The sequence below is a fragment of the Lineus longissimus genome, chromosome 10 (genome assembly GCF_910592395.1).
Source record: "Lineus longissimus chromosome 10, tnLinLong1.2, whole genome shotgun sequence".
NCBI lineage: Eukaryota > Metazoa > Nemertea > Pilidiophora > Heteronemertea > Lineidae > Lineus > Lineus longissimus.
Window position 1 is genome coordinate 16,301,873 of NC_088317.1, and position 15,716 is coordinate 16,317,588.

A 15,716-nucleotide genomic window follows, 5' to 3' on the forward strand; every position below is an offset into this window, starting at 1 on the left:
GATTATTATTATTATTTATTATTAAAAACATTTTTATAGCGCTTAACGTTGTTAAAACTTCTAAACGCTTTACAATTTATAATAAAACAATAAAACATTAATACATGATAGAATAAAAGTCATTACTAAAGAAAACGTGCAAGTGGGATTTAAAAAAAAGGATTCAAGAGAATTTCTTAAAAATATGAGTTTTTAGTGCAGTTTTAAAACGACCCAGGGTACTCTGGCCACGAACACTATTTGGCAGCTCATTCCATAGCTTTGGTCGAGGAATTGATACCGAATTGGAGGTATTGGTCTCACCAAACATCGAAAGAGAAAGCCTAGACAGTAGGTTGAACCCGTGATGCTTTGTAGATCAGAGAACAAGAGGCCCAAGGGACTGACACTCAGCTGAAAGTGGTGCAAATTGTGTTCATACCTCTCTAATCAGTACTACACTGTTCTTTACCATTACACAGAGGCACACAATGAACGACAATTACATTATGTAAGAAAAGAAGTCAAAGAACAAGAGGTCCAAGGGACTGACACTCAGCTGACAGTGGTGCAAATTAGCTCTCCAACTCTGTGCTATAACACATCATCTGAGATGCACACTAAAACACAATATTTCCCGTTCGGTACCCACAGACCTTAATCAACTGAAGATAATTACCGACAAAATATCAAAGAAAAAGGTTTCTGTACTTGAGTGAGAGAAACCATAGGACATCTTGTTCAATTATGACCAGTCTCTCCGCCAACAAAACACAGCCTTTGTGTTTTCACTAGCGTCATTATGTCATCAGATGTCAAGATACAGGGAAGCCACTCATCCCCTCTCTTACTCATCATCTCCTGATAATTTGACAAAAAGATAGTTGGGGACGTTGATAATGACATGTCCAGGGACAAGGCAGAAACTTCCTGCTGTGCAGACTGAGAAGATGACACAGGCTGTGTGCATGGGGGCGATCTTGTGTCACAGCAAACTTAGTAAGCTGCCAATATTGTATCTTTCAATCAAAAGCAAGAGTTTCGTAAAAAAAGGACACCTCATTTGAGCATTGGTACTGCAAATAGGCTGATTTCTCCAAACTGATACCACAAAATCTTGCTGTTTCACTCGGCTATCTATCCAAGTGGTCTATGATGTAGCAAGATTAATTGATGGCACCCAATTAGTACTAGAATAGGAGATTATCCCTTACACATCACCCAGGGCAGAGACCCTCATGACACTACGGCAATCTGAGACACGGCCATGAATCCAACCCCCCCAAGATCATGTTGACACAACAAAATTACGTCATCACACCCTCATAAAACCTTCATTTCTCCCCTTACTCATCACCGCATCGAGAGGACCCTTCGACCCTGATGCGTGGACGGATACGCCATTCTGAAATCAATCTGCGATTTTATGGATCAAAATTGTATCAATCTTAACCAGGAAGTATGGCATTGACCTCCACGCGCCCTGCCCAACACGCATTGATGACAAGCGCATGAGTAATCGCGGCACACAAACTAAGCTAGTTAGAGCAATTCGTTTCGCATTTGTTGGGGATCTGCGGAGTCTCCTGAAGACTTAGAAAGTCGTTAACCCCATCACCACGCCCTTGGGACAGCAGAGGAAAAAATATGGGTGAATCTGTAACAAATGAGGAAGCAATTGAATAAGTATTGACTACTCCAAGATAATAGTTCTCACGTATCAGAACAATTCGTTTTACATTCATTAGGGATTACGTACCGGCCGGATCATTTCTAACCTCATTACCTGCCCCTTGGGACCCACCAGTCAAAAATCTTGGCGAGCAACTGACAAATGATGAAACCATAATTTCAATGATGTTGGATACCAGGTTGGGAAAACATGTGTCGAGAATTAGAATAACAATTGTAGGAATAAGCAAACGTTGAAGATGGTTGACACTTTTAACCCAATTAGCGGCCCCTGTGGACCAATTTCTCAAATGGAGGTGGAAAGTGACAGGTAGCTTGGATTATGACCTGTTCATGATCTGAAACCCTTCCAAAATCGGTGAAGGGAAAATAGATCCTTTGCATGCTGTGTGCACTCAACTTGCTCAAGCCAGGTGTCCTCTTCTTCAATATATTGGCAATAAATATGCCGTAACAAGTTAACCGTGAATGATTCAGTACTATGACATGTTCATGATGTGAAAACCTTCCAATATGGTCGGTGAAGGTGCACTCGAGGGGAAGTCAATCATTTTCATGCAGTGCAGTCAGCAATGCATTCGGACACACTTCTACATGTACATGTACATAGCAGTGCATAGTCAGCCATGCATTTGGACACACTTCCACATGTACATGTACATGTACAGTGCATAGTCAGCAATGCATTTAGACACACTTCTACATGTACATGTACATGTACAGTGCACAGTCAGCAATGCATTTGGACACACTTCTACATGTACATGTACATGTAGCAGTGCACAGTCAGCAATGCATTTGGACACACTTCTACACGTACATGTACATGTAGCAGTGCACAGTCAGCAATGCATTTGGACACACTTCTACACGTACATGTACATGTAGCAGTGCACAGTCAGCAATGCATTTGGACACACTTCTACATGTACATGTACCTGTAGTTTTTGAAGACATGAATACACTGCCTGAGCATCAGCAAATCACCATACATCTACCCTGGCATGTAGAGTAGATCTTTGCAAATTTTTCTTCATCCATTGATAGGTCTGTTTGAAGCACAGCGTACCTGAACACACCTGTATTTAACTTGGAACTTGATGATGCCAATTCCATTCCAACAGTTCAAACCAAATGTATTAGAAGTGAACAGTAGAGTTCAAATGTAACTTCAGGTTTGTTGTTGGCTGACCTGATTGGAAAGGTTTCATATCATGAACACGTCACAGTACCAAATCGTTCACTTGTCAACTTGTCACACCACATGTATTGCCCAATAATGAAGAGGACCCCTTGCTTTGACCATGTCGTCTGCTCACTGCTAGTAAAGGATCCACTTCCTCTTGAATGCCCCTTCACTGACCATAGGGAGGATATCATATCATGAACATGTCATAGTATGAAGTCTTTCACGGTCAACTTCTCACACATTTATTTGCCCTGATCATTCATGTCTCAACAACACGACATTGGCCGTTCTGTGCCGCACGATTAGATTGATAGATGTGCGAGGATTGTGGGAGAAATCCTTACATCATCCGCGGACAATACCGATGCAATACCCTGCGATGTAACGTGAGTCATAACAGCCACTCAAAAGATGATCATTTCGATTTGAAGGTCGTGCAGTTTCCTGTTTGAAGGTCGTGCAGATTCCGCAAGGCAGAATAAATGGACCTTCTGATCGATGCGACTCGGTTGAATACAATTGTGGAGATTTTTAACAATTCGTCCAGTAGCGACCAATCTTTCAATCCCACACGCAACAAGACGTGACACTGCACCTGGGTCGAAGACAAGGTATGGGAATTCCAATTCCAGTTCAATACGTTCAAATTAATCGTCAAGGCAACAACGGACCAGCACTTTTTTTACTGGTGGCATTTAAGTGCATGTTGCACTGGACACTGAAATCATTGTTAGGGTTTTCATTTTCGAAACGTTTCGTCTTCTTCTACTTGAAACTCGCAGATGCAGCATCTTCATCCTGCATACAGGGGGTAGGTGAATTTTGAAATTGAAATTGAAATATGTAGCACTTACAATGTCACCTGGAATACCTATAATCGCAATCGTTTTAACATCTTGACACACAAGGCTTCAGACAGCCGACAATGGTGGGGATGGGGTAAGGTGTTAAATTGAAGTGCAGTGACTAGCACAAGGACACAAGTGACACATTGGTGGGAATGTTTTGAACCAATGCAAGTGACCAAATCATAAGATAACCTCCCACCTCTCTCTCTCAGCACCTCTAACAATCGACAAGCCTGGTTTCAACTGATTTCCTCGCCAATAAGGCTTGAGGGAGCCATACAACATCCCCGGACAATACCCTGCGATGGTAACGTGAGTCACTGGATTATAGAACCAGGATATCAGAAACACAACACGCAATGTACAAGTCGAGATATGAAATGTACATGATGGACACACAGGGTTGTTGTCGCTTAGCGTGGTGATGGGGCTCATAGAGTTCACACCACAGGGGTATCATGCAGGGGAGGAAAAGCTGAGGAATCGATAAGGCAAGGATTATGATTACAGTAGAACCTCCCTTAGCGGACACCTCTCTATTAAGGACAACCTCTCCACTAAGGACACTAGTTTTTGTCCCAAATTGGTCATTTACATTCAGTTTGACCTCTCTAATCAGGACACCTCTCTATTAAGGACACTAGTTTTTGTCCCAAATTGGTCGTTTCCATTCAATTTGACCTCTCTAATCAGGACACCTCTCTATTAAGGACACTAGTTTTGGTCCCAAATTGGTTGTTTCCATTCAATTTGACCTCCCTAATCAGGACACCTCTCTATTAAGGACAGCACTTGTCAGTCCTGAGGGTGTCCTTAATAGAGAGGTTCTAATGTACATGTATTTTAGCACTAGCATGGCATGATCATATCATGTTGCCAGTCTGTTCTTCAGTCAATGGGGGAGGGAAACAATTGATTTTGCGTTGATGCTCACCAAAAAACAGGCCTCACGACAACACTAGTTAAGTGAATTACTCGAGCTGACAGGTCGGGGACTCAGCTGTCATAACATGACACTCTCACAGGGGAATCCATACTACCAATATTTAATCCCAAGACAAGTGAGCACTTAAAACATTTGACCACGCGTGAATCACCATAACAATATTGGTTTATCATGATCAATTGGTGAAAATCTGTGGTGGTGACTAAAAGAGCACCGCCCATTTAGTAAAACAACCTCACGTTTCGCTTGTTAGGAACCCAATATTAGTCTATCCCGATCAACTGGTGAACCTTCACAGTGCTGACTAAAATACTGATCGAGTGGTACTACCCCATTCTTGATATTGTAGGGTTGCTAAACTTGTTCCATTTTGAAACAATATTTTCAGTGAAACCACACAACTGAACAAGGCCTGGGATCATATGTGACCCGTTCCAGCAAAACCAGTCGCATGTCGCTCTGAGCTTGGCAGGTTGAGACGGACTGTTTGTTCATTTCACTATTGTCTGCCTTTTGTGAAATCTGACGACATCAATTTCTTCTATTATTTCCTGGTGTCGTCTAGGCTCATCTTCTGTGCGACATTCGAATGGTTTTGCTAGAACGGGTCACAAATATGAGTTATAGAATTGTCACTAGGACTAGGAGTTCAATATTGGTGTATCATGACCATTTTGTACCTTCTGAGATGACGATTTAAAAGAACACCGGCCAAAAGGTTCGACATTGCTGGCTTCTCAATGTGGTTTTGATGAATGCCCATAGAGGGCGCAGCGTGGCATGTGCGGAAATCGTAACAACAACACCAACTGCTGATGACATAAACAACATCAGCAGCGGACCATCAACTCTACGAAACAACGTTTTAGACCTGTCCCTATGAGATTAACATCACTATCTCACGAAAAACACCCATAAACAAAACACTATTTTTTGCTGCAATTCTATCTGAAAATCGATTCGACACACTCCTCAAAGCGATCAATAATAGTTTTAGTCTCACACCTTGTTTTAAAAAAATTCCGATAAAAATCTGTTACGAGAGAGTCTGTTTGGCCTCTGATCTATCCGATCGTTACAAATACTACGCTTTTGTCAACAAAATTACGATGCTTCAAAAACGTCTAAAAGGTTACGTCTAACACAAGCTTCTATTACCCGTTTGACAAAAACTTGGGCGGGGACGTCAGACACTAGCAAAGTTAATCAAATGAAACGATATGTTAATAAATAGATCTTTGAAGTTAAATAATTATATTCGAAATCACAGAGCGTCCCCACTTGGAAGTAATAATGGACGTGCTCGGTAAATGTTAAATATCGGAACGTGGTTGGAGCCTCATTGTGGAATCGAATAGACAAAAGGTGTGTGATTCGCCTCGCCGTTTGATGTCCGATTGACCTCGGTACGTTATTATTGATTTGCGACGATCAATGGAGCTGGCGTGTGTTGCTGGATGGCACTCAATCAGTTTGTGTAAAAGGATCGTACTGTATCGGTTAGCCAGCATCAATAGCTAGCAGATTACGCAGAGATGCTATTTACAAGAAAATAAGTACTGCAAGATGAGTTCAACCTGGATTTGTGCTCAGCAGTGAAGACCGATTGTTATCACTGCAGTATTTCACTGATGGCATGACGGAGCAGTGTTAGACTCGGTTCAAAGAGACTGAAAATACAGAAGAAACTTCTCTATTAAGGACACCTTTGGGCTTTGGATTGACACGTACTGTCCTTAATAGTGAGTTGTACTGATTAGAGAGGTCAATTTGAATGGAGACAATTTACAATCTGGGACCAAAACTAGTGTCCTTGATAGGGACGGTGTCCATATTAGAGAGGTGTCAACTAAGACTCTGAAGAGAGGCTCCAATGTACCCCAAAAAAACAAACCATCTAAATAAATATTTTGACTTCGTTTATTTTTCACCTAAACCAGCTGTAGACTATAATGTAGGCTTTTTAGATGAGAATTTTTAAAAATTTTTCAACAAGTCTTGAAAAAGATTCACGTTACTTCAAACCGTACTTTTAAACGTGTTTTTATAATACCATGATACTACAACAACTATGAGAGTTGACATCAAAAGCATTTTACATTTTTTGCCGAACCACTGAACTAAATGTCCCGTCAATAACACCGTAATTGACTCAATCGATTTACAAGTTTTCCATGTTGTGACTTAAGGACCTCAAAGTGGCCACCGCTCCAAAATCAACTGCAATTTGAGTCACCAATCCTGAAACTTGCACACCCCATGGAGCAATCATTATGGTAGGTTACACTCATTATGAATATATCCTATTTTTTCTTGAACTGGGTAAGTGTCTTTGCCACTCAGTTGGATCAGAAAACTATACGATTGTGCTGCCCAGTCCCCTTCCACTGTTCCAGATACAAATAGGTCTTCAGTCATCTGGGACTGATCCTGTACTCCATTTGAGGGTAGGGGCAGACCCTAGAAGGGGGGGGCACTTGGACTTCTGCCTCTCTGAATTTTATGGTCTTCAAAACATTTTTTCAAAATGGTGAAGTTTCATGGTCAATTTTTAAAATGATCAATCTGAAATCAGGAGAAACCTAGGCCGAGATTGCACCCTTGGATCTACAGCTGAAGAAAGCCAAGGTTTCAAAGGGAAAACGTGATACTTTTTCTAGTTTGTTTTTTGATGCGACTCTTTAAATAAACTGAACATATGTAACTAAGAAGAATTACCCCCACTTCATGTTTGTAAAACATACAAAAAATGCACCTAATCGGATGGAAACTTGTAATCCCCTTTCACACCTGACTAAAAGAACTAATGTGGAACATTTAACTTTCGGATTTAGCTGCTAGAGATCAGAAAATTTTAAGGCCAAGAGAAGTGACATCTACATGTAGTTGGTTCTGTGAAGTCTTCGATTCAATCCTGCATCAGTATAATTTACCTTACAACTGTACAAAACTTATCGAAAAACAAACTTTGTTTTCGAATCGTCCCTTGGTGACCTACATGACCAATGCATCTTTTCATCTTACAAAGTGTTGGCACAAGTTTCCATCATTGGGAAGTCTCTTTTAGTTGTCCTGCTTCTTACAAGTTCAAAAGACCAGGTCACCATTGCCTCTGCAGTTTAGACATGTTGTGGTCATATGCCACAGTGTCCTGGGGACTTTTCTAGTCCAAAAGATAAGCTCATGTAGACAAGAAGTTGTGACGTAGACCATGTGTTCAGATGACACTAGCCCAAAACACGCAACTGGATGATGAAAGGGACTGCAGGATAATAGGACTACTGGAGCAAGCTGGCAGCTCAGTTCAGATCTCTTCAAGGAAACTTTCTGGGCAAAAGGATGACTTTTGTAATACCTAAACCTGTCTGTACCTTAGTTGTACTTGGCCTAAGTGGGTAATTATAACATGTTAGAAAAGCATAGCTGAACACAGAAAAGGGTCAATGAAAGGGATTAATTCGGTTAGACACCTCGCTAACATGAAAGGCGGGACAACAAAAGAATGTCATCCTTGAAACCTGAGGACTTAGTGACCTGGTTTTGTGTGTGCAAGGAACCGAAGAACTTTTACTTAGATAAAGAAGTTAGAACACCAAAACTTGATGGGGGAGGAGTGGAATGAAAAGAGAGAAGGCAAGGCAGTGTCAAAGTGGGGATGATATCATGGCTTACTGATTTTCTAAATGACAACACACCACGCAGACCAACTATTCCCAGGCCCGCATAGTACCTCTGGGTACTACAACTTCCCTTTCTTCAGGTAGAACAGCTCCAGACCATTGCTAGCCAAAATCACCCAATCTAAAAAAACCTGCAAATTTTATCAAAGACATCCAAGTTCACATATTGACATTGAAGCTAAATTAGATTCGCTGGAAGAAGATTTCAAGACTGGTAACACCAAGTCCTGCAGACTCAACCATTGACTAGTTTAGTGCTACTGGCCATGCAAGATGCTAAATAATTAGTTCCAAAAACTATCCCAGCCAGAAATATTTCGTAAAACGTCCCAGGTTTTCAATGGACAAAGAAAGGTAGGTCCCATGTCTAATGATTATAAACTCTCATTTCTTATTTTAGCCATGTTTCTGCAAGTTGCCCAAAGCATCGAACATTCATAGTTGGAGCAGACCATGTCAGCCTTTCTGATAAATTCATAAGAAAGGGGACTTCAGCAATTCCTTCCGGGGATTTCACGGTAATAACGCCAGCCCATTGTTTCCAATTCTTTGGAAATCATGAGGCGGAAAATTGTCCTTATAGCAGCGGTGAGTTGCAAAGGAAAACTGCGGATAGCCCGCAGTATCGAATAGTTTGAGTAGTCTCGATGGCTTCCGAATTTCCGGAGTTAAAAGAGAAGATTTTCATGAACCGCTCTCGAGTGCTCGAGCTTATCCTTTGCGTTTCCTCTCTGAAGAGATTTATATGGAAGTTGAGAACTGATATTGAATTAGTATCAAGGAAATTGGAACTTCCTAATAAGAATATTGGTTCTTCAGTTGCAGATAATGCAGGATATTTTGTTTCACTCCTTGGTGTATGTCTTTGATACTTTAGAAGATATTGGGATGCTGCTGAGAGCTCTAAGACAAATCTGAAATTTTTCTTGTAAAATTACTAAAAATCTCGTCATTTGATAAGATGCTAATATTTGGTCCAATTTTGAAGTTTAACATTCAAAGAAGCACAGAGAATGGAGACTGAGATGTTACCATTTGAGCTATCGACGCATTTACCAAGAGGCAAAAAGTTTGCAATCTGCCAAAATGCAAAATTTTGACATCCCTGAATAAAAATATGATTTTGTTCGGACTGTTAGCGGGTTGCAGAGGAAAGATGAGTGCCTGTCATCCCCGAGGACCCAGGTTCAATTCTCATTTCCTAAGTCATGGACATACTGTGATAGCAATCTCCAAATGTATAAGCTCCAAAAAGTTCAACCAGTTTGATAAAAATCAAGAATATCTGGGCTAATCTAGTTCGTTTCAGACTGTCTTTTGTGACACAGCGATGTATACTGTTATGTCTCGCACCCACATGGGGTGAGGGTGAAATGTCGGCAGGCCACATTCACCCCAGCTATTCAGGAAATCTATTTGTGCCCACTGTGAACAGTTCCCCAACCCGAAGGAGCTTTTCAAAGTCTGAATCGAGGTGTTTAGACAAATGATCAGCCGATATGAAATATGTTGACACTATGCTAATATCGTATGTTTCTCAGCCTTCTTTTATCAGGCCATACAAATTTAGGTGAAAATTTTTTCAACAACCACAAAATAATGTCTTGTAGTATTTTTAGTATGATGTATCAAACACGTCAAATGCCGTTTCTTACAAATTTGAGACTCAATATCTTTGTATTGCTAGACACTCTTCCTTGTCATCAACAGCTGTTCTACAGATAACCAAAAACCTATAACCTATAATCAATAAGCCTTCACAAATAAGGTGATTGAGTACAGTTCGTGCTATAGAATAAACGTTCCCTTGACACCACATAATTACAAGTTATAAGATAACCTGATGTGTCAAGAAACACATTGCTAGATGTCGATTTTACTAATCTATGGAATATCAATAATGGTACATGCAAGAGGATTTAATTCAGGAGGGGGATGATTCTGACCAGGTGCATATCCATTCAAAGGGTGTCCCCCCAGCCCCCATTATTTCTGAAAAAGAAGTCAGGCAAGGCAAAGACCCAGGTGAGCCACGATGTTGCCGATGATGATGAATACTGCTGCTACCATACTGCTTCTAGTACAACATGTACATGTCTTTGCTGGTGGGCCCAATGTAATCACAATCACGTTTAATAAAATAAGGGCTAAACTTTAGAATTACCGATCGGATGTTCCTCCGCACTATATAAGTTGTGAATCGGTTTAAAGGGTTAGGGTTAGGGTTAGGCTACTTGTTCATTATTCGGTATTCATTCGCGCCTTAGACCTATACTTCCGATCGGGAATTCTAAAGTCGTTCCAAAATAAGTAAAATTTGCCCTTCTTTCCAGATCATCGCTATGGAATGGCAAAATATGGCCGGGTTACAACTCTGTTAAAAAGGAAATCATAGCACAGAAAATGTGATGTGATGTCATTTTGAAGAGGCTGACTCGTTACAATATAGATGTTTTCACGCATGGTCATTATTAAATTGCCACGCCAGATCTGGTGCACTTCCACCGTCACCAAATCCAACCTCCCCCCCCCCCCCAGCCCCGATCGGAATGACAATGAATATAGGCAAGAATACACTTTTTAAATCATTTTTCCAAACTGCTCATTCAACTCAGTCCAAACAACTCTGCCAGTTCACAGAGGCCTATGTTTCTATTTCACCTGAAAAACCATAAACAAATGCACAACCTTTACTCTGTAAAGGTGTGTACCTGCATGTACATGAATGTATGTACTGTATACAATGTATTCACTTATCATCATTTCAAGGAAAACTAAGTTTTTACAGAAACCGGATTTTCACTCACCTAATAGTCTCCATGTTTCTTCTTCATTCATAAACAGATTAAGATGACAATCCCCGAAGTTATGCACAGAAATGAGGAATAAAACGGTAAACCAAAGAACCGGAGAGGGTGGCATTTTGAAGAAGAAAATGAGATTCAACACACAGAGAACTTCATTTGTTTTCCTTAAGCTATACTCTTGAATCCAAAACTTTACATTTCAATAATGCCATTGTTAAATCAATCAAAATTTCTTTTGTTTTACTCCATACAAGAACAAAAAGTAGTTTTCTTTATATTTCATGCAATTGCTAGCAATGATTTAGACATGCTAGACAATAATGAAGATTTTTGTTACATTTATTAAATTGGTTTAGAGACTATTACGCATGCGCAGTGAGTGCAACCAGCATGGCCGGCTGTGAACGATTTTTGTGATTTTTCTGCATTTAAAATAGTTTTTATTGCGATCTCTTTGTTTCTTAGGTAAATCAAATTAATTCTTTAGTTTTAACGTACTCAGTTCTTAAATTCTTCCAAATTTCATGTATGTAGATCGAGTAGATTTTGAGATATATCAAGTAGTGTGAAGAATTGTGAGACTGGCCTGCAGTGCTAGTGCTACCATGAACCATGCACTGATGACAAAGGCAAGCGAGAGCAATAGAGTGAGAGACCTGAGTGAGTTGCGAAAGGCAGTCCCTCTCCCTGCCTGGTAAAGCCTGAAATGTTTTTTTCTCTTTCAGAATTGAGAAATAAACGAACTTTCAGTTTTTGAACTTCCACCATCATGACGACTGCTGCTCGCCCAACGTTTGAGCCAGCTCGAGGCGGTCGTGGTAAAGGCGAAGGCGATCTCAGCGCAATATCGAAGCAGTACTCAAGTCGAGATTTGCCAGCTCATCAAAAACTGAAATACAGGTAACCATGGTTCGATTCCGGGGAGAACCCACATTTGTATCTCTACTTGAACTGACGTGGGTTTCAAGGACTTAAAATTCCAGGCTCTTCAGAGTCCTTTGAATGAGAGTTAAAACCAAGATTCTCTGTACCTAACCACCTTTGTCAGGGCAGGCTAAACATCCCATACATAGGGTACACGTAAATGTGTAACCTGACTGCCTGATGTGAACTGAAGTCGAATTGCAAAGCGCATGTTGCATCGGAGAGGAGCCCAAATCATACCTGGAGATAATGGAAGAAACTAATGTACTCCGAACAGTAATGAACAACTAGCCATCACAACTGGCCAGGCTGGCCTAGTTTTGCTGCGACATGACACAAATGTTCACTCAATCTCAATGTTTTAAAGAATCTTCAAAAAATAATTCTCCATTTCAGACAAGAAGGCCAAGGTGGCTCAGATGAGATTCGCGGCCGTGACTTCCGCCGGGACTTGGAGGAGCGTGAACGTACTGCCAGGGAAAGGCGTGATAAAGAAAGGGGACGAGGTGAGTGGAACAATGTATCATTGCTTTGAAACCGACGTTTAAATCATTTTACAGCATGTCATCATCAATTCAATGTCCTTCAAACTATCTTCCTCTTTCAGAATCTTCCAGCAGCAAGCGACCTCGTCTTGACCAGATCCCCGCTTCGAATTTGGATGCCGATGATCCATTAGATGATGAGGTAATTTTTTTATCCTTGAATTTACGAAAACTGTACAGATAAGAAGCAGGTACCGTAATGTCTGCATTCAGGGTGACTCAATAAAACTGGATTGTTAAAAAAAATCTCATTCCTATACCTTTTGTTTTGACACCTTAAATGCCCCGCAAACATAGCTGTTATAAAGCAGATTGATTTACAGTTTCACTTAAATCTTTATTTTGAATCTGTTTAGGATGATGATCTAGATGATGACGATGATGATGACGACGACACAGCCGAACTGATGGCCGAACTCCAGAAGATCAAGAAGGAGAGAATGGCGGAGGCAGCTAAAAGAGTAGGTGCCATGCATTCGCTGCAATGGCGTGTGACAAATATTGCTTGTTTGCAGCAGTCATTGTGGGTCTCTGCTACAAAACTATGATTGCAGCAACTTGCCATCACTATCAAATGCAGCTACTACGGGTTTTACTTGCAGTCGAGGAGCTTTGACCAATCCGTCTAGACATGTTTTCCTCCCCGACAATGTTTATAGACACCAAGAGCATATTTGAATGTTGGGCCTGCGACTGCATTGCCAAATAACATGCCAAATATCTGGCCTGCCTGAAGGATTCACTGACACTTCTTGGTTCCAATGACAAATGCCTCGATTTAATCAATCAAACTGAGGTTTAGGATACAGGGTTTCTGCCAGGATTAAATTTTTTGAGGGGAGAAAAAAAAAATTTCTAAAAAATTTTTTTTCTTCAAAAGGGTATATGACCCCTCCTGAGACGTTTTTTGGCCCTAAAACCGCTACAATTGACTCCCAAATGCTTTTATTTTACATATCAAATCATGAAACTTACTCATTCGACAGTAAAACAAACTTTAGTGCTCAAAATTAAGGGGGGGATATCCCCCCTTGAAATATTTTAGGGGGGATGAATCCCCCCATCCCCCCTCTGGCGGAAACACTGGGATAATTTAGGCGGGAAATGGCTTTGAATTGTCAAGTCGCTCCGATGCATTTTCTGTTGATTCTCACACAAACTAATATCGTTCCCTGATTACAGGAAGCTGATAAGAAGGTCGAAGAGGAGAGAATCCGGACGGAAAATATTCTGAAAGGCAATCCTCTGATGAACAACCAGGTGCCGGAGAAAACTGATTTTAAAGTGAAAAGAAGGTAAACTTTATCGCAATCGTAGTTATTCAAGCCTTGGTATAGAAAAAGATAAAGATTTTTTCCTCTTCTTCTTCTACAGCGTTCAACCTGCCTAAGCTATTAACTTGAGTCCTGTGGCAGAGATGAAGCGGCTTGTCGTTTCGAGGCGTTCCCCACAGTTTTCCTTCGATATTGGTGTCTGCGGGCCAGAATTTCTGTTGTAAATCATGGTGCAGGGACCGTCTTGAAGGATGTGGACTGGTTCCTGAAATGCTGTCTTTCATTGGCTATAAAGATTTCAGCTCTTGAGTAAAAGAATTGTACCAACATTTTTTTGGATGATAGTATGTCAGATACAGATATGATTAGCTCTCGACTTTGCAAATTATCATAATATTCCTTACATTTTCAGATGGGATGATGATGTTGTGTTCAAGAACTGTGCTCGTGGCGAGGATGACAAAAAGGGTAGCCGGTTTATAAACGATACGCTGAGATCAGAATTTCATAAAAAGTTTATGGAGAAATACGTGAAGTAGTGAACTAGCTATGATTGATTACAGACTGAACTGTTTGACTTGATAGAATGTCGATGTTTGTGCTGTCAGGCAGACGTGTGGGATTGTCTCGTGGTCTCATCCACCCTCGTCGTTGAGGTCGTCATCCACACTTGAATCGATTACATTTTACGGTAGATGGAAAGATATCAAGCTAACTGACAAATGACGCTTTCTTACAGTTTCTTTTTCAACATTTTGTCCAGGAAATTTGGTTTTGACTGATAATAAGTCTGAAGACTGCATGGATATTGTAGGTTGGCCTGGTAGGTCAGTCAGATAGGGCCTGTCCATCCAGCCTGGCCACACAGATGAGACGCCATTACAAAGTTATGTGGAGGCAACATGGAAAATTGGGTGATGCAGATCTTTCGATTGACAGTCCAGGAATCTGATCAGTTTGGTACAGATTATCAAAAGGACGTGTCATGTCTAAAAGACAGTGTATTGTGTAAATAAATAATATTGTGTATTTCTTGTTTAATTGTTATCTGTCGTATACCCTCAGAAAAGCTGAAAAACATACCTAACTGGCCAGAATGTATCCTGTTGATCAGGATACTTAATCTCTTTGTGTGGAGCTCTCAGTGTCATTGGCCTGCTCATACTGCACACACTTGAAATCAAACTGCGGAGGACAGAAGATCGGCAACCTGCACAAATTTGAACCCCAAGACCCTTACATTGATAGTCATAATGCCACCACTGCCAAGACAATTTCCCAGCCGGAGACCTCCTCCTCTTAAAAAGCTTATGTCATGACTTCAACATTTTATACCAGGGAAACTGCAGGTTATTCAGTGACCTTCCAGTGCAAGTCACATCTTGTCTGGAGAAAGTCAAAACACTGGAAATGTATGTACATGACGCGGTGGGATGGGCTTTCAGTGCCAGACAGGCCTTTATTAGAGTCCAAACCTGAATTGCTGGAGGAGATTTCGGTGCTAGGCTGGTCTCATCTGTAGGGATTCCGAACTTTAGGGGGATTTCTGTATCAAGGGATGGGGTTTCAGTGCCAGACAGGCCTTGATAAGAGTCCAAACCTGAATTGCTGGAGGGGATTTCGGTGCTAGGCTGGTCTCATCTGTAGGGATTCCGAACTTTGGGGGGAATTCTGTATCAAGATATCAGTGTGGAGACTGTCCTGCCCAAGTGGGACGGGGTTACTGTGCTGGAAACGCTTTATTTGGACAGTCCCACCATGAATTGCTGGAAGGGATTTTTGAGCTGGACTGGTCTCAATGGGGGTGCCACAAGAAGGTAAATAACAACACG

General features: G+C 41.0%; 2 protein-coding genes across 2 annotated transcripts in view; one reads left to right on the plus strand and one right to left on the minus strand.

Moving 5' to 3' along the window:
- The window catches only part of LOC135494921 (tyrosine-protein kinase RYK-like), a 57,591-nt gene extending 46,258 nt beyond the window's left edge, over positions 1-11,333 (minus strand). Inside the window, exon 1 of the mRNA XM_064783257.1 lies at positions 11,142-11,333. Within this exon, the coding sequence (XP_064639327.1) occupies positions 11,142-11,256 (115 nt within the window). The 5' untranslated portion in view covers positions 11,257-11,333. The remainder of the gene's footprint in view (positions 1-11,141) is intronic.
- Positions 11,334-11,526: 193 nt separating this feature from the next.
- Positions 11,527-14,907, plus strand: LOC135494749 (spliceosome-associated protein CWC15 homolog). Its single transcript, XM_064783012.1, has 7 exons — positions 11,527-11,606; positions 11,867-12,041; positions 12,462-12,571; positions 12,673-12,752; positions 12,967-13,071; positions 13,793-13,905; positions 14,297-14,907. The coding sequence occupies exons 2-7, from the start codon at positions 11,911-11,913 to the stop codon at positions 14,421-14,423; spliced, it is 666 nt and encodes a 221-aa protein (XP_064639082.1). The 5' UTR covers positions 11,527-11,606; positions 11,867-11,910; the 3' UTR covers positions 14,424-14,907.
- Positions 14,908-15,716: the final 809 nt, after the last annotated feature.

Coding starts and splice junctions, on each gene's coding strand:
- LOC135494749 (XM_064783012.1), top strand. CDS start 11,911: ATGACGACTGCTGCTCGCCCAACGTTTGAGCCAGCTCGAGGCGGTCGT. Junction 12,753..12,966: donor ATGATCCATTAGATGATGAG/GTAATTTTTTTA, acceptor GAATCTGTTTAG/GATGATGATCTAGATGATGA. Junction 13,906..14,296: donor GATTTTAAAGTGAAAAGAAG/GTAAACTTTATC, acceptor TTACATTTTCAG/ATGGGATGATGATGTTGTGT.